Source organism: Sceloporus occidentalis, unplaced genomic scaffold (genome assembly GCF_023333645.1).
Source record: "Sceloporus occidentalis isolate IW3139 unplaced genomic scaffold, rSceOcc1.0.p SCAF_7, whole genome shotgun sequence".
Lineage (NCBI taxonomy): Eukaryota > Metazoa > Chordata > Lepidosauria > Squamata > Phrynosomatidae > Sceloporus > Sceloporus occidentalis.
In genome coordinates this window covers 85,939,557-85,964,991 of record NW_028316987.1, presented here as the reverse complement: position 1 = coordinate 85,964,991, position 25,435 = coordinate 85,939,557, and the positions used below count along the sequence as shown (strand labels likewise).

At 39.3% G+C, this 25,435-nt stretch overlaps 1 protein-coding gene across 3 annotated transcripts in view; it reads right to left on the bottom strand.

Annotated features, from left to right (window-relative positions):
• The window catches only part of PTPRN2 (protein tyrosine phosphatase receptor type N2), a 651,730-nt gene that overhangs the window by 12,529 nt on the left and 613,766 nt on the right, over positions 1–25,435 (bottom strand). For all 3 annotated transcript variants that reach the window (XR_016281968.1, XM_089533554.1, XM_089533553.1), the window contains 3 exons: positions 23,883–24,049; positions 10,837–10,890; positions 8,887–8,951 (listed from right to left, as the gene is read on the bottom strand). Coding sequence is in view for 2 of the 3 variants with exons in the window: in XM_089533554.1 (XP_089389680.1) it covers positions 8,887–8,951; positions 10,837–10,890; positions 23,883–24,049 (286 nt within the window). In the remaining variant the exon portion in view is untranslated. The remainder of the gene's footprint in view (positions 1–8,886; positions 8,952–10,836; positions 10,891–23,882; positions 24,050–25,435) is intronic.

The window sequence follows — 25,435 nt, the reverse complement described above, 5'->3', positions numbered from 1 at the left end:
GTGGCTTCTACAATCCCAGGGAATCAAGTGATATGTTGAGGATACTGACCAATAGTAACATGCCATGTCAGTATGTGCAGCTGTATGAACTATGGAAACACTTGTGGAACTCCACCCACGCAACTGCAAACTGTTAAAGCAACTGCACAAAGGGAAAAAAAGCACAACCATGTGCAAAATTAATAAGCTAAAAGATTCCAGCAAGCTTCCATGCACATATACTTCTGCACAAATGTATCAAAACATTTTGGGACATGTGAATATAGTACTGCTGGCTGGGAACCAGAAGGAGATGTGATAAACTGGTCAAGAGCATTGTTATGAGGCTGGGGAGTTAACCAATGTTATGTATAATGTACCAGGAAGCCATCATTTCTGTTCAGCCCACTGTTGATGGACTAGACTTTGTGAATATGTGCCAGTTTAGCTGTTTCTTTTTCTAACATTTCTTTGTAGTCCTCTGCACTCCCAGGACCATTATTTCCAAATCACACGGTTGCAAGGCAAAGGTTTTATGGGGTGAAAATCATGCAGCCCATCAAAGTTATAGGATTAACATTCATTCTTCACCACTGACTAGGGAGCCTGTGACCTACCCAATAATATCTGGAAGGCCTCATGATTCCCACTCTTGGTTTCCTACATAATTCAGTTACATATCTGAACTAAGGCAATATCAGCAAGTGCCGATTCCTTTTCTTTTCTTTTTACCTTTCTGCATGCTTGAAAATTTGTAGCTCACATGGGAAACTGGATATTTACGTAGACTTTGAATATTTCCACCATTTGATCTGCCTCTAACTGGCTTTATTATTATTATGCATACAATGAATATATTATCTCAAAACATATCTTACAGTATTAAATAAGCTATTAGTAGTTACTTTTTAATAGCAAATATATCCCTATTCATTATAGGCTGTATACGTTAAACTAAAACCAGCTACCAGCTCCAGTATTTGTATCTGAATATGACTTAAGGCACAGTTTTCACTGTGGTCAATTATCTGGCAGAAAAGCCTGCAAGTGCCAACAGCACTGCATAATTGTGTTAAACTGGCTAACTCATCCGTCATCACATTTATGTTAAAAGCAGCTCACTTTGTAAATATATAATAAGATTCTGTCTGACTGCAGAGGGCTGTTTTCATTAAAAGACAGCCACAATATTTCAGAGAACAGAAAATAACCTTAGAGAAGAGAGACCTAAAATTGGTTTGCAAAAAATATGTGCTTGAGTACAAAAGTGAGATCCAGGCTGCCTCTGCTGATTTCACTTTTCCATCCACAGGATAACCAGTTGGCTCTAATGAGCTACAAAGTTCAAGCTTTAGCAATTCAATAAAATTCAGAACTTAGAAGGCAAGATAACTTTTTGTTGTTGTTTTAAGAACAGAAGACTTTCCTTCCTTCCTTCATGTTTCTCAGTAATTATGTCTCTGTGCCATCCCACTCATACTGTTTGAAATATCAGATCAATAATTCTGCATATTTTCCCAAAGACTACATTGCAAAATATAGAAATAAGAGACGAGCTGTGTAGGTGTTTATCTGTAGAGAGGATACTGTATCCTAGAAACAAAAGTTGCATTGCCAAAAGCCTGAAAAATTATTCTAGATTTGTAAATTAATAGTTTATCTGCTATTATTGATTCAAAATTCTAATTAAGCCACCATATATGAAATGAAAGGTATAACACCAAACTTTCATCTTAAATCGATTGCAAAGCAACGAATCAGTCTTTTATCGCTTTTTAATTTAAGGTTGTATATAGGCAGGACAATAAAATCAGGAAACAGAGTATAATAGAAAAGAAAAAGTGTTGCTTTACTCTTGTTATAAGGTTTGAGAGTTTATTGATGTAAACTACAAAACACCTTGCAGATGGTAAGGAAATTAAAACAACCTTTGTTTGCTTGATTTAAAATATAACATTTTTAAACAGAGGAAAAATAACCTTAGATATGGGAATTTCAAAAGTATTGCTGCAGAAAATAGGGATCAGGGCTTATTCCAGCTACAAACATATTAGTGGCAAGGAGAAACTATTTCAAATGTAGCAAAGTAAATTATGTAAAAAAAAAAGTCCTCGTTCTTATTGAAAGAGCAGTTGAAGAGCCAAAGCATTTTATTGATTGTTTTCCACTTTCCCACTACTGCAACCAAATGGTCCTTATTTACTTTGATTTTAAAATGCATTAGTGTCTGCTTTTTAATAAACCAGAGTGTGGATCAAGAACTCAAATTATTCTAAGTTTGTTCTTAAAAGCCCTTTAAAAAACAAAAACCTGAAGGTCTTAATCCTTAAAGCCTTTATTGTACGACATGTTAGCAAATGCTGGCCTTGCAGCTGGGCCAGGATTGAAAGTGCACTTAGATTTTATGTTTAGAACTGAAGGACTCTAAAGTTAGTGCTTGCACCACAGAAAAGCAATGGCAATGGTATTCTTTGGTACTTGTGCAATTCATTCTTTTAGAAAAGGAAATGGAAAGAAAGATTTCATGTCCTGGACTTCAGGCCTTTGATCATTTGATGAACACTGGATCCTCAACCTGGGCCTCAAACTTCTCAGGCCAGACAAAGGAGGGCTAGGCTTCACAGACTGGGCCTCGATTCCGATCAGAACAAAACCTTTGGCTGCCTCACAGTGTGACAGCCTGGGAAAGGCCCACCTCAGCAGGGTTGAGATGCTCGCTCTGCCCTTTGATCTTTCATTTAAACTGCCCAAAGCGCCAGGTCAGGGATTTTAGATTGCACACCCCCAGTGGCAGAGGGGAGCAGGTCAAGAACAAAATGGGGTTGACCAGTCTAAAAAACCCTGCAACTCTTTTCTTTGGCCAGTTTCACATGACTTGTCCTGCATTGTGCAACACTAAGCCCACACTTAAAATGGAATTTGACATTACATGCTACAATGGAGTCAGTAAATGGCATTCTTTAGAGCTCTCACAACAAAGTCAATCCTTCTCTTAAGTGGCTGAATGTGTGAAGCTAGAAAACTCTTCTTGTTTATTATTTGATGCAAGAAAATTGTATATATTTTCCAATCTAGCTTTCATTGCATCCTCCCGTTGCTGAAGACTGGAAGGAACTTAACAAATATATATCAGAGGTGGTACATCTGTTCACCCTGATCTGCACAAGTTTTATTTAGACAGATTCAAGACACCACTTGAAATTCAAATATTCCAAGCAGGTGAAATGCCTCTTGTACAAAAACATCATCAACGGACTTCAAAAAAGTAAAAGAAATGGAACAATTTGGAATAGCACATGGAAAATACAGCCGTACAATTAGATTGTTTTGCCATTATTACCCATACACTCCCAAATTCCACTATATAAATATCTGGGTAACCCCAGTGAGGCCCTCCATCTCAGTCTGCACACATGGGGTATAAGAGACACAAGAAAACATCAATTGCTTCAAAATGTAGAGGGTTGGATCCTGACATTCCTATACTTAAAGAACAGCCATTTAGCAATGAGACTTGTTACAATGCAGTCTTATGCTTGTCTACTCTGAATTCAGTTTTACTGAGTTCAACAAGGCTTATTTCCAATTGCAATTTTAGTTATAAAATTGTTTAAATCCATTGATTTAAATAGCTTCCCCTAAGTATGTATATGTCTGGATCCAACCCCAAATGTTTATGCTATGTAAGTGCAGACAAGACATTTAAAGTTGTCTATGCATATGATTAAAACAAATTAGATTCCTAGTAAACTAAATTTTCACAAGTTGTACATCTATCTTTTAGATTTCCCAGCTACAGTACCTGATTTATATGTACAAAAGAAGGTAGAATGTGTTTAGTTAATGATAATGATAGAACTGTAGACATTCTAAGACATCTAGTTCAGTCCTTTACCAAAACAGGAATCCCACCCAACCTCCAAAGAAGGAAAGTTTGTCACTTTATGAGATAACATTTAACTGGAATCTTCCTTCTTATAATTTGAATCCATTAGTTTGGGTACTCTGGAGCAGTAAACAACAACAACAACCATGCTTCACCAGATAAAATATGGGAGATTTGAAAATTAGTATAATACCATCTCAGTGTTCTCTTCAACAGGTTAAACCCTTTCCCATAAGCCTATGTTTCCAGTCGCATATCATTTTGGTCACTTTCTGCTGGACACATTCCAGTATGTTGAGATGCTTCTTAAATTGTGGTTTAATCCAGGTTAGGTAATTTTGATTAAATACTTGAACATATCATCATAGAACATGTAATATGAATATCCAACACAGCTAATACCCCATTTGTTCATATCTTCACAAAGAATACAATACTTCGGTTTGCTTAAAAACAAGCGAACTGCCCTTGGACTACACTGCTGGTAAACTTTACATAATTCATAATAATGTTATTTACAGAATGAAAGAAGGAAAGGAGGCAGTTAGTTAGACTAGACAACAGTGATGCGATCCTGTAGAAGTCTCATACTTCATCACTCTGTGTAGCATGCACAATTACAGAATGAATCCAATACTTCGTACTCCGTATTGGATTAACCTGGAATAGCTAAGCTCTCAATTAATAACTAAGCTCCCAATTAATTAATTGTTATTTTGACAAAGGCTGTCTTCAGATACACTAGTGGTTGTAAATCATTGTTCTTTCAGTGTTCTCTACAAGAGGAACTGCAACCAGTTTTCAAACGACACTTACTCCTGTGTGTTTATTCTGTTCTATTCCATCCACAATAGCTGCTAGAGATAGGGAAAGTTAATTTACCATCATTTAAGGCATTGCTTCTCATGGGGTGTAAAAAACAACCCCCCCCCCATTGTGTTGGCTTTGGATTGGATGTGTAAATTGGAAGAAATTAATTAGAGAATATGTGTGAATTGATAGGCCTTCAAGTCACCTGTTGAATTATGGTGAACCCATGATTTACATAGGTTTTTTTTAAGGCAAGGAGTATTCAGAGTTCCCTTCTCTGAAATATAGCCTACATCCTTTTATATTTGTTGACAGTCTCCCATCCAAGTACTAAACAGAGCTGACCTTGCTTAGAATAAACACTGTTAAAAATGTAGCACCTGGAAAGGTTTTTTTTTCTCTTGATTTTTTGAAGTGAACATGATAGTACTTTACTCCTCTTTCATTAACACATTCTTTCACCTTTTTTAAAAAAGTTTTAATCCCAATTAAAATATTAGGAAAATTCTCTATATTATAAAACGGTGCTCACCACAAAGTACAGGCATGCATTAGGTTCACCAGCCCAATATGTTATTGCCCAAATCAAAGACACATCCCTCGAAAGAGTAGCACTAAGGGCATCTATACTTGTAGATGTTGCATTACACTGTCATCAAGACTTTTATGTTTTTAATTTTTCTTACAAATGTTCAAGATGCTGAACTCCTAGAGTCTGGGAGTTTATGAGAAACAAACAAATGGCTAAAGTTGAAAGGAGAAGAAACCATCAATTACAGTAGAGAGAAAAATAGTTACTATTTATCCTGAATTTAGTCACCTCCACAGTGTCAAGCAGACACAGAAAGCAATAATTTTCAGAAAAAGAGCTGAGGAGGAAAAGTGGGCGGCAGAGACTAATTAAATCTAACTTTGGTACATGGAACTGTGTAATAACTCTTAGTTTCTGAGCTATCGCTATCAGCAAATTATGCTTCGTCGGATCCTTCATTATTTTCTCCATGGATGTCTAAAAACAGAATGCTTGCCTAGATTGAGACAGGTTTCTCTATCCTTTTGCTTGTCAGTTTATTTCTTGATTTGGTGTACAGTATTTGCAAACACACAGAAATTTATTTCACTGAAAATGAGGGAAAGCTGTGGCCTCTGTAGTGAAAAGGTCTTGCCACTATGCTGGCAGAATCCCAGACTGCATTCCTGAACCACATATTGGACGATGTTTTAAACTTGACTTCATTTGAATGCATTTAGATGACAGTAAATAGATGTACAATTTGTCTTAAATAGTTTATTCCTTAATTTAAAGTAAGTATTTCACAGTTCATTTCCCCATATTTCTGGGGAGGAAATCTTAGAAAAAATGGGAAAGAGAATCTCCCATATTTTATCTGGATTTTTTAAAACAGAGGCTGGATGAACATCTGTCAGGGATGCTTTGATTTAGATTTCCTGCATGGCAGGGGGTTGGAGTGGATGGCCCTTGCGGTCTCTTCTAACTCTATGGCGCGTTACAGACCGCCCCTTTGAGGTGGCCTGTAGGCGTGCCTTTCCCTGGTGTATCGTGGCCTCAGCTGCCAGACCAGCAGCCTCTGAGGCCCCGATCCGCCACTTTGCAGGCTGTGGGGAAGTGGCAAAAGGCCGCTTCCCCGCAGCCTGGAAAGGGGTGTCCTTGGGCCTTCAAGCCCCAAGGACACCCCGCGGCAGTGGGGAGGAGGAGAAAGGGGCCGCTTGGCCCCTTTCTCCCTTGCGTTGCTGGGCGCAGCCGTCTGAAGGCTGCGCCCAGCGATGCAAACCAGGAAGGAGCTCCGAAACGGATCTCCTTCCTGCTCCGTGCAAAGGGCGCATTAAGTGCCCTTGCGCGGAGCGATGGTGGCGCATTCATCACGCCATCATGGCAGCGGCCGTGTGGAACGGCCACTGCCATTTTGTACGGACTCAGTACGTACTAGGGTTAGGGGGTGTGGAAGCACTGCCCCTTCCTAACCCTAGTACGTACTGAATACGTACTAATATGGCGGTCTGTAACCCGCCTCAGATTCTAAAAAAGTATTCAGATATTTACTCTTTCCTCTTCTATGGCGGCTCTGAATAAAATTAACTCCTTGGACCCTTTCCTTACCCCCAAGTTGCTATTAGCTCTGGAAGGAAAGATTCCATCAGCATTACAGGATTAAAAAAAGACAAAAAATTATTCACCTTGACATTGATATCTGTGTGAAAAATATACACAAGTACCATCTTTCATGTGCTCTTTGGTACTACTGCACTAAAATCATACAAACCAGTTTGTCAAAAAGGAAGCAGTTGTTCTGTGAATCCAACTCAAAAAGCATTTTATTTCTTCCTCTTCCTCTGAGGGTCTCAGTTGGCAGACATGGAGTTATCCTATGCAGTGGTACCAAAGAGAACTTACTGTATATATTTGTGTATATGTCTAGAATTTTAGTTAAAATATTGACCCCCAAAAATGAGTTGACATATCAATATATGCTTCAATGTAAATACTGTACTTTTATAAATAAAGGAACTGTTCTCTGGTAAAAGGCAAGAGCGTAATCTGTCCTGGAAGCAATGACCTCCCCCTACTTTCTCATCTATCCAGCCTTTACAAATTGTTATTGGATTTTTTTCCTTTGCTTCGTCCTTTAGATCATTTGTTACATGCCTCTAGGTTTTACCCTCGGCTTATCCACAGGTCATATCAAAATTCATAATTGTGGTCCAAAAACCTACCCTCAACTTATACATGAGATCAACTTATAGTCAAGTATATACGGTACTTTCCAAACCTAATAATACTTTGGGGGCACATTTCCTTAGAAGTGCAATGAGGGAACAAAGGATTAAACTGCTTCTTCACCTACTATTTTTTAAAACACAAATACAGTTACTAACATTTAGCATTATAGCCACTGTGGCCCTTGTTATAATATGGCATAGAAACTAGGGGACTGTGTGAAAGTGTGAAAAGTGCATTGGGTCCCAATTTTGGGAGAAAAGCAGGATACAAATTATATAATATATAAATACTTTTTATAGAGTTCCCAAAAACAGTCTATGTTAGGTATTAACTAAGATTTCCACGCCAGTGCTTACCATGGTACGCTGGTAAAATGCTAGAAAAATGTGTAGGAAGCGTGTGTGTGTGAAAGCCTGATGCGCATCCCCTCACCTCCAGCATCCCTGAATCATTCAGGGAGCAGCCATTTCCCATTAATGCAAATTTTCCATTAATGGGAAATGGCTGCTCCCTGAATGATTCAGGGACACAGAAGGCGAAGAGACGATTCTCTGACATTTAGGAAGCGCATCAGGCTTTCACACACGCACACTTCCTAAATGTTTCTCTGGCATTTTACCAGTGCTTACCAGACAGTAAATGCTGGTGTGGAAATCTTCATACTCCTACAGCAGCCCCTGCTTCTAGGTGTAACAGAAATGTGACATATAGAAATTAAGCAGATGAAGCTTTACTTAACACAGAGGTGGCCAGTGAGAAAAAACTTCATCCATGCATCATCTATGTATCAGAATTTCTTTATGTGTCAGGCTTCTCTTAAAAGGTCCAAGAATAAGGTCAGATACAGCAGCTGTCAGCTTATTAGAATCATCCTGAAGGCCGGAAGACCCTTTGGCCTGTTAGATATGTTTTTGCACCTGCAGTGAGCATGCAAATGACTACAACTTAATCTTTCCTGCCTGAGTAAATTATTCAGCGAATAATAAATAGAGGAAACAAACAACAAACAAACAGGTCAAAACATGTTCAATTTGTTTATTTCCATCTTTGACCCATCTCCTGGTAAGAGAAGCCTTTCAATAGGGTCAAGTGAATGCAACTGCTACATAAATCCTTGTAGACAACTATGGACTAGCTGTTGTTGTTCATGGCCCTTGAGTTTAAGGAAACAGTAAATAAATATTTACTCTGTTCCTCAGAGTCTTTTTTGCCAACAAAAGTTAAATAAATCACATAGGTATCAATCCATGTGTTAAATCCCATTCATACAGAGCTTCAGGGGTTGTAATTTGCCTTCATTTTTAATCATGGTGGACCTATTATTTAAAACCAAAACAATCCACTAAGAACAGTCAGGCAAGGGTAAAATTTGCCTCTAATCTGAAGATTTTCTGTGAATATGGTGTCTGTGTTGCCATGACAACACTGTGATGTCTCAGAACTCAAAAGCAGCATCTCTTTTGATTCTCACCTTTGGCCATTTTATTGAGAACCATGTCAATTAGGATGTAGGTTCCACTTCTTCCAGCACCATCACTACAAACAGGGAGACAGGAAGAAGAAGGAGGAAAGAACAATGATCAATTCAGTGTGCACAAAAAGCTAACAGAAACACAGCAGCCGGTGATGTGATGATAAGACGTACAATACTGGGGTGAGGAGAGGAAGAAGGGGAAAAGAAGAATGAGACGGAGGAGAGAGGGAAGGAAGACGCTAGCAGACTATCTGTAGAAATGAAACTGGTTGTTTTGTGTGTCAACTATAGTTTTGCATGATACATTTCCTTCTTTAGACAAAGATATGCTTCTCTTTGAGTGTTTCCTGATAGGTTTAAACAGTAATAAAGTGAGTCATTTACAGCTTCTAAAACCAGACTTATTAGGGAAAAGCCAAAGGACAGAAGAACAGATTCCTACAATGACTTCTTCTGAGCTACAGAAACGTTACAATTCTGTAAGCTGACCTTTCAGTCACTGGACTCTCCTTACAGAGTGAAAAATCCTTTGTTATTTAAACATCTCATTATTTCCTCATATATGTAAAAAAATTGGATACCTTCCACAAGAATGTGGCAGAAAAATATGCTCCCAAATGTTTGGTTTTACTTCAAAGCACACACAAAAAATTGCCACAAGTCTTCTAAAGGGTCTATTTCAATCAACTCAGAGCACTGAACAGATACATGAATTCCTGGAGATTTGTGACTGAGCACTGAGAAAAAGCCAACATCTGAATGCAGACCACACTGCTGTCAAGGGCCAGATTATAATTAGCAATGTGATGGTTTTCATGTCTGTTGCTAGAAAACATAATTAAGATTTAAGCAATCAATTTTTCTTGTCCTTTCCCCCACACATTTTAATGTACAGTTTTGGTGGCAATGTTAAAAAGAGTTAGCAACATCAGTTGAAATGATTTGTTTTTGTAATTTCCTTTACCTACACAAATTACTAATGGATTGGAAGGGGAAGATAACACCATAAATTTACTATAGTTTTTGAGTTTAAATATAATTCACTAGATCATAAATATAATTTACTAGATCACATTTTTCAACCACAGATTTAATGATGCTGGTGGGTGGATAACTAGGCAAGGAGCTTAACATATTGCTTTTTATGGTATGTGACATGGATGTAATAATTTACATAAAGATAAGACACCATAGATGTCTTTCCAATCACTGCAAAATAAACTGTGCCATTATAAGTAAATCCAGATATTAATTGTACTGAAGCCATGACATCAGTGCAATTCCTTAAGTTCATACACAAATGACCCTCAAAACTAATTTAGTGTTCTGTTGATATACCAAAATCCATGCATTATTTTATCTGCAGCAATTTCTCAGATGGATTACAAAGCACTCCTTATTGTCACGAAACTGCTAATGGTTAGGGCTCTGTCTCAAGCCTCTCTCTTACAGTGCTCTTAGATAGCACTGAAGAAGGAGGCCCATTCTTTTGCAGATCAATATGTGTATGTACATGCTTGTGTGCATGTTTATACATACATATACATTGATGGCCGTGTATTCTCTCTAGTTAATTCCAAACAGTTTAAAGCAGTAGTTCCCAAACTTTGATCCTCCAGGTGTTTTGGACTTCAACTCCTAGAAGTGCCAGCCAGCTTGTCCAATGGTCAGAAATTCTGTGAGCTGAAGTCCAAAACATCTGGAGGACCACAGTTTGGGAACTGCTGATTTAAAGCAATGAAACTTTTTTCATGAAGAAGTCAGAATGTTTGTCAGAATAATGCTAAGTCTCTGAATTTATTAGGAACTTATCTCTTGTTTAGCCAGAACAAGGAACTACTTTGAATTGTTGACCTAAATCAATCCACAGAATGGTTTCGATGTCTGATCTCATCTATGTGATTACCTTATCAGCTTCTCTGTCAACAGCTTTAAAATTGTACTTGCCTGCAATGAACAATTACTGGACAAGAACGACCCCGGTAGCACTTGTTTACTTTTCTGTAACAAAACAAATATAAACATTAATAAATATATTAATTTGTCTGGTGTTTATCAGAAGCACAGGATGCATTAAAAATGGGATAATCTTTACTACGGATAAAAATTGCCACATATATTATAGTAATTCATCCAAGGCTATATTCTTCAAAGCAGTTCCTCCAGTATATGTTTAATGAAATCATTTGGACAGTGCATGCAATCCTTCAAACACTGCTCCCATATAAGATCTACTGCAATAGAAATGCTTTCATTGAAGGCACAGTGTTCAGTGAATTCTGACCTAGAGTAATGTACATGAGTTAATAACAGCAGAAGACACTACTAATTTGGCTATGGAACAGACTATTCACTTCCAGCTATGTTAGGTGAAGTCAAATCCCCATTCTGTATCACAATACATAGATACTCTCTCCATATAATTTACATCAGTGATTCCCAAACTCTGGTCCTCCAGATGTTTTGGACTTTCACTTATAGAATTCCTGATTGTTGACTATGCTAACTGCAGCTTCTGAGTGTTGAAATCCAAAAGACCTGGGGAACCAAATTTTGGGAGCCACTGATTTACATGGTTTGCAGTAATAAATAATAATAATAATAATAATGCATCATCATCATCATCACATATAAACATATATCTTAACACACTTGGCTTGCTCAAATTGTACACATAAACTCCCTCCTAGATTCTTAAATAAAGCCAAAAGAACAATGTTTTCTTACATGACACTAACATCTCACATAGATTTCTCGTCCAGAAAACATGTCCAGGGGTGGCCATGTTCGCCATCTAGCAAAGTACAATAACATCCAAAATCCACAAAACAGTGATACTTTTATTGGCCAACCAAAACGCACAAAATACATGTTGCAAGCTTGCCTGATGAGCTTCAAAGGCTTACAACATGTATTTTGTGCATTTTGGTTGGCCAATAAAGGTATCACTGTTTTGTGGATTACAGATGTCTCATATCTGTGATATTGATAAATGTAAAATCTGTGCTAGTTAGCATGCAAATGATTTTTCACGATGTTCTTTTCTTGGCTTTGCCTTAAGACATGAGTGAAGCCCTTAAAAAAACTAGTCTAATATGTTACCAATCAGCTTTTCAGTAGGAAAAGGAAAATGGAGAGAACAAGCGTAGCTCTTCTTCCTTCTTAACATCTTATTTGAAGGATTTAGCTTTGGAAATTGGAGTCCACATTGATAGCTCCAGCTATTGGTCTGGTTAAGAGGACCAAGGTGTCCAGGGTATGTTTCATACTTTCAGTTACCCTCACATCTAGCAATGTGAGGAAACTTGTTGTTGCATATGTAACTACCCCCGGCTATATCTGGACACTTCTTTTTCTTCCTGAACAGTTTTTACACATGCACATAACATGAGAGAAATTGATTTTTTTTAAAAACAGGCTGCAAAACACCTATTTCAGAGCAAAACTGTGTAAGCAACTGTTTTCCCATAACGTATGAGGAAATATTTAGTACTTTTTAGGGTGAGAATCTTTACTTATTTAATTTTCCCATGCAGCATGAAAAAATCCCAATGTTTTCTCTCCACTGGGCAAAATTAAGTGGGGCACTTTTGTTTGCAGTTTTTAAAATGATTATTCATATTTCAGGACAGAACCTGGTGGTTGGGTGGGTGGGTGGGGTAAACCCTCTATACTGTGCACAAAATGGGATGGGGACGGTAATACAAAGAGCCAATGTTTTAATAAAAATTGTTTTTGTGAATTTTTTGCAAAAATGCCCCTAAATGCAAAAAGAACCCCTGCCTTTTGACCACTGATCTTTTCTTTTCTTTTTTGACATGCTGCCTCCATGTACTAAGAAACCCTTTCCCGTCGACTATGAGAATGACTGTGAATATTTTTTATAACCCTCGTACTCAACACAATAAGAAATTAGTTACATGATTCTGCAATGATTTTCTATTCATATCACAGAACAGTTTGGCATTAAAGGAGGGCTACAAAATAGATATGATTCTCTTAAACTAATGTGGCAACAAATCTATACTGTTCCATAATCTTTTCCTGAAATCAGTGGCTCTTAGTTTTAAGTAAATGGGTAAGATCCAGACTGAAAATTGACCTATTTGAAATCAATAAATCTTAAGGTAGTCATAATTTAAGATTGCTATGAAAAGACTGCTCCAGCCTGTGGGGGGAAAATGTCATGATCACCAAGATATTCCTTATATAATTTTGCATAGTCAGAAAGAGGAAAACTAGACATGAGTATATATTTTTCACCACCATAGTTAAGGGGCCTTGGGCATGTTACTCCCTCTATCTGCAAAATGGAAACAATAGAGTCTTAATTTAGAAATTTGCTGCAGAGACAGATAATATGCAAAGTGAATTTAACTAATGCTTACATTTTAAGATGCTTTACAATGTTTAATAACATTGCCATGTGGAATAGACAGATTTAAATAGAAAATACATAACTCATCTAAATTCTGAATACAACAGTACATTTTTAAATACAAGGTGGAACACAAACCCAGATACTAGAAGAGAAATTGTGGACTGAGCTCTTTGTTTTCAATAATTACACCTGAACTTTAAAAAATTTCTGTGCTGCAAAATGCAACATTCCTCAGAACTAGACATGAGCTTCCATTTTGAAAGCGTTCACATACTGTCAAAACACAACTAACTATAGCTTAACTAACCAAAAGCCTACAACATTAATTTCATGTGCCATGGGAGATTTGGACATTTGTTTCTCTAAGAATCTTCCTGCTTGCTGCATGGCAGGAAACTTTTCAAACTGAGTTTATCACATGGGATGGATCTCGTTCATAAACTTGATTTAAAGTGAAACCCTCCCACAGAAGTGGATAGTTTTTCACACGACATTGGGGGTTAACCTGAACAGAAATTAGAAATACCTCACAAAAGCAGTAGTTTTTCAGATGACATTTGCGTCAATGAGAAATAATGTGACATTAATCAGAAGGCAAAGTCAACAAAACCCGTTCCTTTTTTCCTTTCAGGAACTTCCTGAAAGTAAAAAGGAGTGGGTTTTGTTGACTTCGTGTTCGGATTAATGTCACGTTATTTCTCATTGACACCAATGTGTCTGAAAAACAACACGCAAAAGCGGGTGTTTTGCGGATTTTAAAAGCCCATTTCTGCACAGGATTTAACCAATTTGCTTCCAATTTGCCTCCTAAGAAATTTTCCAGACGCAATCTGTGATATTGTAAGAGGATCTGCTAAGAGGTGGTGGATGAGTAATCGCATGGCCAGTGATTGCTGCACTTCTCCACTTGGCATATCACATCAATATCTTTCCTAAGCCCAAATAACTGTTTGCTAACCCATTTCTCACCACGGTTTCATGCTAACTATAGTATTGTTAGCAAAGACATCACTGCAAAGCTAAAACTAAATCATATTTATCTTCAATGAAAAGGGAGTAGGGTGTTTTCATCTAGAGGAGGACGAGCTGTGAGGCTGTAGGGTAGTCCCAACATGCAAACCATGATTTGACAATTGGGTTATACCTCTACTGAGCCATTCTTAAAATTATAAAACATTATAATGTTAAATATTTAAAATATAGAATAAACTGAAGGTTGAATTGTGTTCTTAAAAAATAAACCAACACTAAACATGGTTTCAACTCAGGGTGACATTATGGCTTTCCCATTTTTCTGTTCATATAAAAGTGCAATTTCCCCCCTAAGGTCAATGATTTCATTATTGTAATTATGCTTAAATACAACTGTCATATATATACATATATAGGACTCGGAAAGGAAAAAAAATCCTCTTTTTAATCAGCAGCCCATAAACAATTGCTCTCTTCAACACACAGTCAAAGCCAATTTACACTTCACGTGGTACTACAAGTACATTGACATTGCTGTTAATCACACAAAATGTGATTATGGGATGTGTGTCTCCAAACACAAATGAATGCTACAGCCACTTGCAGCTCCCTGGTCTGTCTCATTCTCTGTATGTTTGGGTATGCACATCTCTCCTTCACACTTTACATGTCCCTGTGGGTACAGTGCTGTTTGCTGTTGTGAAGTGTTAATCAAATGAATAGCCTTACTTTTAAAGGCAGCTAGGGGCATTAATCAGTTCTTTTCATATTTGTGTTGCCCCTAATTCTGTATACCAATTATAACTCTCCATGGCCCATAGAGCTACTCATAGGGCAGGTTATCTTTAATTGATACTTTTTTCAAACATCATCATTATCACATATTTCAGAAAGCACATGAAAATAATGGTTTCAAAAGAGCTTCACTGAGAAACAGTTCTGAATGCAGAGGTATACATAGCAGTGCCATTTCTTTTGAAACGTATTTCTCTGAGATCCGGTAAAGGGGGAGAAAAGCGTAAGTAATGCTTAAGAACGCTGTAATATTTAAACAAAATACATACATACATACACACACAGAGAGGAGAATTAACTAGGAAAGAATGATTAGTAATACAAACCAACCCTTGGCTCATTGAGTGAAAAAGAAATCACCATGCAAACCATCAGCAAGCAAAGGTCAGAGGTCGTTAGAGGCTCAGAAAAGGGGTTTCCCATATTGTCCCTGCAGCAGAGTCACAGTTTCCAATGATCACTTTTGTGACTATGCAACTTGGCTTATATTACTAGCTGCAACATCACAAAAATGACACTGGCAACCGCTAATTAGCTGGCAAAATAAGAATTTGACCATTTTTAAAGTGAGCAGTGTTAGTAAATGCCATTGCACACAGCAAGCAGTGACAGCATAATATATATTTTAAGCAAAGCCCTCACATGTGATGCTAATTATCTTTTAGCTTAGCAGCGTCGCTTTAAAGTGTAAATGTGCTCCCTCTGGGCTCAAGATATATTTAATTACACATTATCAGTGCATGACTAACAAGCTAGTCCAGAGTTAAAATGCCTGGTCTATTGTTCAAAATAGTATTAGGATTCTATAGCCACTAAAACTGACCAGTGTTTTGAGGAGGTGGAGCTTCACCTATCGAGCAGTGCATTTTGCATGAGTATTTTAAGCTTACAGAATGAAGAAAAATATGTCTGCATTCATCAGTTGATACATGAGCACATAATATTTCTGATAATCAAGAGCTTTTAATCCCCTAGGTTTAATTCACCTTGTCAACACAGTGTCATCCAAACTCTCTATAACACAAAAGAACAAGAGAACAACTTTGTTGCTTCCAGATCTCACAAAATTTGATTCAGTAAAAATGAAAAATACACAAATCTAATTCAACAGACTCTGGAACAAGGTAATTTTGGGAATCCAAGTTTTCTTGGTGATGAGTTACAGTAATAGAGGGTTGGTTGTGTATATTCAAAGCTTCACATCTATATGTATGTGAGTATATAAATATACACACATATACAAATATGTATATATACCTTTGTATATGCACATCATATACACATCATGTTGGATGCAAACCAAAACATAGACATCTAAAAAGGATGGAAATCACATTAAGCATCTTTAAGTATCACATTAAGCATCTTTACTTGTCTTGAGACTTATTCTGGGGATTTGCTAAACATTAAATATAATGTCTATTTCTCATGATTCTGATGAAACAGACTGAGTCTACTGAAGCTTATGCTACCAACTTCTTTCTCTCAATTAGTTTGTAAGATGATACAGGATTCCTTTGCATCTTTTTGTATTAAATATAATGATTCAGGGTGGCTATTTATGAGAGCAAGTGTAGTGTAGTAGTTTGAGCATTGGATTAAACTCTGGAGACCAGGGCTTGAATCCCCACTCAGCCATGGAAACCCACTGGGTAACCTTGGCCAAGTCAAATTCCCTCAGCCTCAGAGAAAGGCAAAGGCAAACCCTCTCTGAAAAAATCTTTCCAAGACCCTCTTAGGATAGGTTTGCCTTAGGGTCACCATAAGTTGGAAACAACTTGAAAGCACACAACAAATTTATGATACACTGCTGCAAGAAGAAGAAGAAAAGTAGTAGGAGGAGGAGGCCAAGAAACAAAGGGGCTCAACAGATGGGAAGAAAGGGGCATCGAGATGCCCTGGAAGCAGGCCATGGCAACCACACGGCATGGCCTGTGCATGGCAGAAAAAGAAGCGATCATGTGCCATGATGATGCCCTTGTGTGTCACATCATTTGGGCACGTCATCATCATGTGGCCTGTGCAAATGGTGGCATGCCAAGACAGCACCAGCAGCGCACAGTAGGGCTTGGGAGCATGCGGACACTCCGCTCTACCGAGCCCTTCTTTCAGCTCCAGTCTGTACCAGACCCAAGATTTCTGAAACATGGGTTTTGGGATGTGAAGGATTTCCTTCATTTAAATTTTATAAGACATATAGAATGGCTCTGTATTTTTTAAAAAATAGAAGAAACTTTTATGGTAATACCTGGGATAGCTTTTAAATGCAAGCATCCCCCATTCCAAAATCAAAATAAATTAGTAATACTTTTAAAAATGCATGTGGCTATCTGGGAATATTATCTATGAAACTATTTGTAGGTTGCAATTTTAATTACTTTTAAAATCAGCTGGATTTTGCCCATTCCTCCAGGCTCTTGTACCGTGGAACCTTTTTATTCCCTATGGCTATCACAACAGATCCAATGGTCTGTGGATTTTACTTTGAATGAATGAATGAATGAATGAATCTTTATTTGTATACCGCTATTCCAATGATCACAGCGGTTTACAATCAGTTAAAATATGATACAACAAATCCAATAAAAGAAATCCCCCCACATTAAGCAATAAAATACAACAATAAAAATATCCATCATTCAATCACCTTTTAAAACCATTAAAACTAATAACAGCAATAACCCCAAAGACATCCATTACATTACAATTACAACAGCATAAAGGAGAAGAGTGGAATTAAGGGACATGGGGGAAAGCAAGGCGGAAAAAATGAGTCTTTAGGTTTTTTCTAAAATACTCTAGGGAGGGGGCTGAGCGGAGCTCAACAGGGAGAGAGTTCCAAGCCTGCGGGGCCGAAGCAGAAAAAGCCCTATGTGCAGACATCACATATCTCGTGTCAGGAACTCTCAAAAGCTGTTTCCCACCCGACCGGAGAGTGCGGGGCGGATTGTATGGGGAGAGGCGGTCCTCCAAGTACCCTGGGCCCAAGCCATTTAGGGCTTTATAGGTTATAACCAACACCTTGTATTGCGCCCGGAAGCCAATTGGCAGCCAGTGTAGGTCCTCCAGTACCGGTGTTATATGACTGGCTCTGGAGGTACCCGTAACCAGTCTAGCCGCCATGTTCTGAACTAATTGAAGCTTCCGAGTTTGGTACAAGGGTTGCCCCATGTAGAGCGCATTACAGAAATCGAGTTGAGAGGTTACCAGTGCATGTACCACTGTTTCAAGGTCCCCCCGGCCCAGGTAGGGTCGCAGCTGGCGTATCAACCGAAGCTGATAACAGGCGCCTCTGACTGTCGCATCCACCTGAGAAGTTAGGTGGAGCGACGAGTCCAGAAGCACCCCCAGACTACGAACAGTGTCCTTTACAGGGAGCGTGACCCCATTCAGGACGGGTGGAAAAATTTCCATCCCTGGACCAGGGGAGCCTATCACCAGTACTTCCGTTTTCTCTGGATTCAGGCTGAGTCTGTTTTCCCTCATCCAGCCCATTACTGACTCCAAGCAGGCGTTGAGCGGAGAGATGCCATCCCTAGTCACTGCATCAGTCGGAGACACAGAGAAGACTATTTGGGTGTCATCAGCGTACTGATAACACCGCGCCCCGTGTCTCCGGATGATCTCTCCCAGCGGCTTCATGTAAATGTTAAATAGCATAGGGGACAGAATCGCTCCCTGAGGGACCTCAGATGTGAGGGCCCTCTTATCAGAGCGACAGTCCCCCAGCTCCACCATCTGGAATCTACCCGAGAGGTAGGAACGGAACCACTGCAGAGCAGTGCCCCCGATACCCAACTCCCCCAGGCGCTCCAGAAGGATACCATGGTCGATGGTATCGAAGGCCGCAGAGATGTCCAAGAGCACTAACAGGGACACGCTACCCCTGTCCATGCCCAGACGGAGATCATCGACTAAGGCGACCATGGCAGTCTCAACCCCATAGCCCGCCCGGAAGCCAGTTTGAAATGGGTCCAGATAATCCGTATCCTCCAAGACCCTCTGCAGCTGGGAGGCAACCGCCCTCTCGATCACCTTCCCTAAGAATGGCAGCAGTGACACAGGCCGATAATTATTTCGAATTAGGGGGTCAAGGGAGGGCTTCTTTAATAAAGGTTTTACAATGGCCGTCTTTAAATTAGATGGAAAACGGCCCTCCCTGAATGATGAATTGACAATACGACGCAACATTTCTGTTGACGCCGTTCCCCCTTGGACTGCCAGCCATGAAGGACAGGGATCGAGAGAGCAGGTCGTCTTCCTAACGCTGCCGAGGATCCTGTCCACATCCTCGGTACTAACAGACTCAAACTGATCCAGTATAACTGAGTCCACGGAAGCTCTGGACGCCTCTACTCTCGATTCTGAACCAATAACAGCGTCAAGATCAGCCCTTAGCCAAGAGATTTTATCCGCGAAGAAGTTGTTAAACTCGTCGCAGCAGGCTTTAGATGGCTCCAATAGTGGGTTCAGGGGGGGGAGCCAGTTGGGTAAGCTCTCTCACCACCCTGAACAGCTCTGCTGGACGCGACTCCGCGGACGCAATTCGTGCAGCATAGAACGAATTCTTAGCTGCACCAATTGCCACTCCGTAGGCCTTCAAAAGAGACTCTAGGAGTGTCTTGTCGGATAAGTGCTGGTGTTTCCGCCATTTACGCTCTAGTCGTTGCGCAGTCTGCTTCCTTGCCCTGAGATCTTCCGTATACCAGGGCTTTTTATTGGAAGCGGGCCGGAAAGGACACTTGGGAGCGATACTGTATATAGCCCTGGAGTGACTGCACCAAGATTCATTCTTGTCAGATATCAGTGCTGGTGTTCTGCATATAAGCAAAACCTATGGTTGAGGTAAGCAAAGGTCTGCTGGGAGGACAGTGAGTAAAAGGAACAATGTAACAGATGTCAAGTCCTATAATACTGGCACATAAAAACCATAAACAGTGCATTTGAATCAGGACTAAGTTAAACACCCTTAGACCTTTCTTTGTTGTTTGTTGTTAACTGTCCTTGAGTTGACCTTGACTCGTGGCAAACCGGTGGATGAGACACCTAGAAAAACCCCTGTCTTCCACTGCTCTGCTTAGGTCTTGTAATTTCAGTCTATCCATGTGGTGTGTGGTCTTCCTCTCTTTCTACTACCCTCCACCTTTCCTAGCATTTTTATCTTTTCTAATGTCTTCTCACGATGTGGCCAAAGTATGACAGCTTCAACTTGATCATCTTGCTGCCAGGGAGATTTCTGGCTTTATCTGCTTAAGGACCCATTTGTTTGTCTTTTTGTCTGTCCACGATATCCTCAGCACTCTTCTCCAGTACTACATCTCAGTTTGCAGTCTGGGGGTGCTTCTGGACTTGTCGCTCCACCTTACATCTCAGGTGGATGCAACAGTCAGGAGCACTTGTTATCAGCTTCGGCTGATACGCCAGCTGCGACCCTTCCTGGGCCGGGAGGACCATGAAACGGTGGTACATGTTCTGGTAACCTCTCGGTTGGATTTCTGTAATGCGCTCTACATGGGGCAACCCTTGTACCAAACCCGAAAGCTTCAATTAATGCAGAATATGGCAGCTAGGTTAGTCACTGGATGCCCCAGGACTAGCCACATAACACCCATTCTGCAAGATCTTCATTGGCTGCCCATTCGCTTCCGGGCCCAATACAAGCTGTTGGTTATTACCTATAAAGCCCTAAATGGCTTGGGCCCAGGGTACTTGGAGGACCGCCTTTCCCCATATAATCCGCCCCACACTCTCAGATCGGCCAGGAAGCAATTGTTGAGGGTTCCTAATACGAAGTACATCTCGACTGCACAGAGGGCATTTTCCATCTCGGCCCCGCAGTTTTGGAACTCTCTTCCCGGCAAGCTCCGCTCGGCTACCTCCCTTGACTTGTTCAGGAAGAAGATGAAGACCTACCACTTCCAACAGGCTTTCCCCCATGCGTTGTGACATCTGTTCTCCCCCCATTACACTGGCACTTTTAAGCTAGTTTTTGTTGTGGTTTTTAATGTTTGCAATTTTTTTATCGTGTTTTTAAATCGTGTTTTAAATTTGGTGTAGTTTCATGTGTTTTTATGATGTGGATACTGTTGTAAATTGTACATTGTTTTGTGCTCTTGTTGTAACCCGCTTTGATCTCTTTTGGAAAAGCGGGCTATAAATAAACAGTATTATTATTATTATTATTATTATTATTATTACATCTCAAATGAGTTGATTTTCTTTTTGTCCACCTTCTTCACTGTCCAGCTCTCTCACCCGGATACATGGTGATGGGGAATACTATGGCTTGGACAATTCTAATTTTAGTGTTCAGTTGTATATCTTTACATTTTAGGATCTTGTCTAGTTCTTTCATTGCTGCCCTTCCTATTCCTAGTTTTCTTATTTCTTGACTGCAGTCTCCTTTTTGATCAATGTTTGATCCAATGTATAGTAACTTTTTAACTATTTTGATTTCCTGTTTACCTAGGTTGAAATTGTTAGTATAAAATGTTAGTTATGAAAAGCTGTTGTCGTGGTGGTGGTGGTGGTATGTCTTCAAGTCATTTCTGACATATGGTGACCCTAAGGTAACCCTATCATGGGGTTTTCTGGAGCTGAGAGTGACTTGCCCAGAGTCACCCAATGGGTTTTCATGGCTGAATGGGGAATCAGACTGTGGTCTGCAGAGCTGTGATCCAATGCTCAAACCACTACACCACACAACTCCCTTAAGAAAAATTAGTCTTGTTGACTTAAGTGGGAACTAAGAACTAACGGAACCTGAATCCATCCCTGTGTCTTTATTTAGGATGAACGCCTAGCACAAATCAGCATGCAAAGAACCATTTCTATGGGGAAATTATAAGCCATACAGACTAGTCACTTTAAAAAAAGTTTGTCATGGTACATTGTTATAACATAGTTCCTATATGTGTACAAAAAGTTACTTTACAGAACTCTATGAAGATGTTTTAAATGATAGACACAGTTTGCACATCCAATAGACAGGTGTAAGGTTTCAATCAAATTTGCTAGACAGCAGCTTAGTTCACCTTAAGATTGCCAGTAGTTTGTAGCATGCAAGACAGGGCTTAGGCACAGTGGAGTTTAGGAATCAAATCAAATAGCTGAAATAGAAATAAAGAAATACTAATCCTCAAACTAATGCACTGCTTTAGAATTGGAGAAACAGTAAAAGGAACTCAAAAAGTTTTATCAGGAGAATTGTGTCCTTGGGGAAGCATAGGCCAGGATACAATTCTGTCTTCCTAACAGTTTTTGTACCCATTTAGTTGCAGCCTGGAGGGCTGTGAAGAAAAAGGAACTGAGCAGACTAGTAAGTAGTTGTCACCTTAATCCAGCTCACTGCATTAGAATGCTTGTCCAAACAAGGTCTCCCTCCAAGGGCTTAACCCTTATCAGGGTCCGACTAAAGTTTGATGTTCTCCTCAAACCTTTCTTGCAACATGTATTTATGTGTGCCTTCGCCTGGCGAAATGCCCATGTATTCCATAGGGTTTTCTTAGGCAAGGGATATTCAAAGGTGCTTTTGTCATTTCCTCCTTCTAAAATGTAGCCCACAGCACCTTGCATTCATTGGTGGTCTTGTATCTCAGTACTAAGCAGAGTTGACCTTGCTTAGCTTCCAAGATCAAATTAAGATCTAGTGCCTTTAGTGTATTTAGGCATCCTGCAACTTACAAACGAAAAATTGGTGTGTGAGGATCTATACTGCTAGATGCTTCAAAAGCAAGTCAAGATGGCACTGATTTCACAAGCTAGACACAGAGGTGCATGGTGAATGGACTCTGCATATATAATATAACTATAGGCATGCATTCTGATGTTGCAGTTTTATTTCTTGAAGAATGCAGCTTCACTATCATGCTTACCGTACACACTAATTTAACACAAACAAGCACCTAAGCAGGAATGCAATTGTTCGCTTAAATTCCAAGTTAGCGCATTAATGATAGCACTAAAAATTCAGGATGCCAATAATCACTTACATACAGAACTCTACCTGTAAACTCAAATAGTTACTGCTTTATGGAGCTGTACAGACGGGTGGCATGCAGTTTCCCCTTTCCTGGCCTGATCGGGGCTGCAGCAACCCCATGCCATGGCCCTGATCCTGCCTCCGGAGAGTGCAAAAAGGAGCCACCAAAAGCGGCTCCTTTTTGTGCCCTCCAAGAGGCGTCATATCCACAGTGGCGCAGCTTTATGATGCCCCTTCGGTGCTGCATCATGTGGATGCAGCACCGGAGGGATGTCATCATGGTGCACACCGTGTGGACTGGTGTGCACCAAAATGGAGCTCTGGTGGCGGAGTTAGGGCATGCAGCGTGTAGACATTGTGCCCTAACCCCACCCACAGGCCGGCACAAAGTGCAGGCCTGTACAGGCCCTATGTTATGCTTTATAACATAAAGCAGTAACACAACATACAAACTACTCCAGTGATTTAGAGTTGGGTTGTTATGAGGCATTTTGTTTGTGACATTTTAAAATGGAAAACCATCTCAGGTATCCATTTTGAAATCTGAGGCAGGCATTGAGACAGGGAATTATTAATTTATTGCAGTCATTTGTGAAGATGGCAGTATCGTGTCCTGATAACTTTACTAACTTTAAGAAGTACTTTTATTTTTATGTATTTATTTATTACAACACTTCAACCCTGCTTCAGATCAGCATAAAACTCAAGCAATTTAAAACACTTCCAGATAAAAATCATAAACAGTTTAAACAAGATAAAAACCTATTAAGCATAGCGACAGTTAAAACCACTTCATTACAACATTTTCAAACCATGTAAACGTATACTTTTAAATATTAAAGCATTAATTCTTTGTGGTTTTACCTGCGGAAATCCAGAAGGGACCTTGTGGATGCAGGAACTTTCTGGTCATGCCAGGTAAGGAAATGGAACTGTGTCACTGTCCGAGTCTCATTAGTTTGAAGGTTTTTCAAGTAAAAGCTTCTCACAAGGAAATCTTCACACCAGATGTGTTCAGAGACTAAATTTACCTATAGTTAATATGAAAAGTACAAAACTAAATAAACAAAGAATACAGTATAAACGCATCAAATGTTGTATGCATCAAACCAACAGTCCACTGAGAATAGCTTTCATTTCAAACAATGATACATCTGGCTAAATATCGTTTAGTTACATGTTATGATGGAGTATGCTTTTTAGAAATTGTCCAAACATTTCCACAGTCACTGGGATTTACTTATTTTTAGGCTGAATTATTTGTGATAATTGGTTCTGATCAAAATACAGTTATATAGTCAATTAAGCATAATGGATTGGGATGAGAGTTTGAAAATTAGGTTTGAAAATTAAGTTGATAATGTTAATTATTATAAATTGGGAAAGCAATTCTCTGGCTTCAACACTAATAACTGAATATGTTTAATTCTGTAAGTTATTGCTGACCAAGTTAAAATACTGGTGTGGGACCAGACCATGGGATGAATGGAGAGTGGCATGGAGTTGTTACTGTTGAACTTAGGGGTAGACATTTTGTTGTTAGCTTCTTCCAAAGCACTCCTTTGATACTTTTTATGCCGACAGACTTCAAAGGCCATCATAGGATTGTTGCCTGGGTATGGTGGGAGTCCAGGGTGTCTGGAAACTTTCAAGACGGAGAAGGTGGTCCCAAAGCATGGATTGTTATTTTACAACCTCTTAGTTCACTTTGCAACTTCTTTACATCTCCCTTTTCTTTCAACGCACACCAACACATAAAGTCTTTGATCTAATTCCAGACAGCTTGAAGCTTTGGAAAACTATCATCATCCAGAATGGACAATACTAGACTAATAGGACCAACTTTACATGTTCCCAGTATCGAGTAATGCCCTTGCAATACTTGAACAGCTGAATTACCTTGAAAATGATGCATGCACACTGTGATTAGTTCACTCAGTTTACAAATAGGCTTAAATAAAATTAAATCCTATTAAGGCTGCTCAAATGCAAATACTCAGCCTTAAGTTGGTTGAAAATGAATGGTGTGTAAACCTGCCTTATGCAAACATGTCTTTATTTCTTAGTGTGCTTTAAATGTGTACAATGTAGATAGATCCAGAATCACTCCTGCAGAAAAGAATATTGGCATGTGGATGTATTGTATAGTCTGCATGCTTGGTTGGGGTAGTATACAAATCTGTATTATCCACATGGGACTCCAATGTGAGTTTTTATACATGCTCCTCTCTAATATTGCTAGGTGTGTTGTATCCTCAACTGCTGAAATTATATGACACATATATACAGAAATGTACGTAAACATAACAGCTTTAGAATGTGTTGATTTTGTGATGGTTTCTACACAATTTAAGAAAAAAGTACATTTGGACATACATTAGTATATAGTAATTAACTGTTAAACACTGAGTCAGATT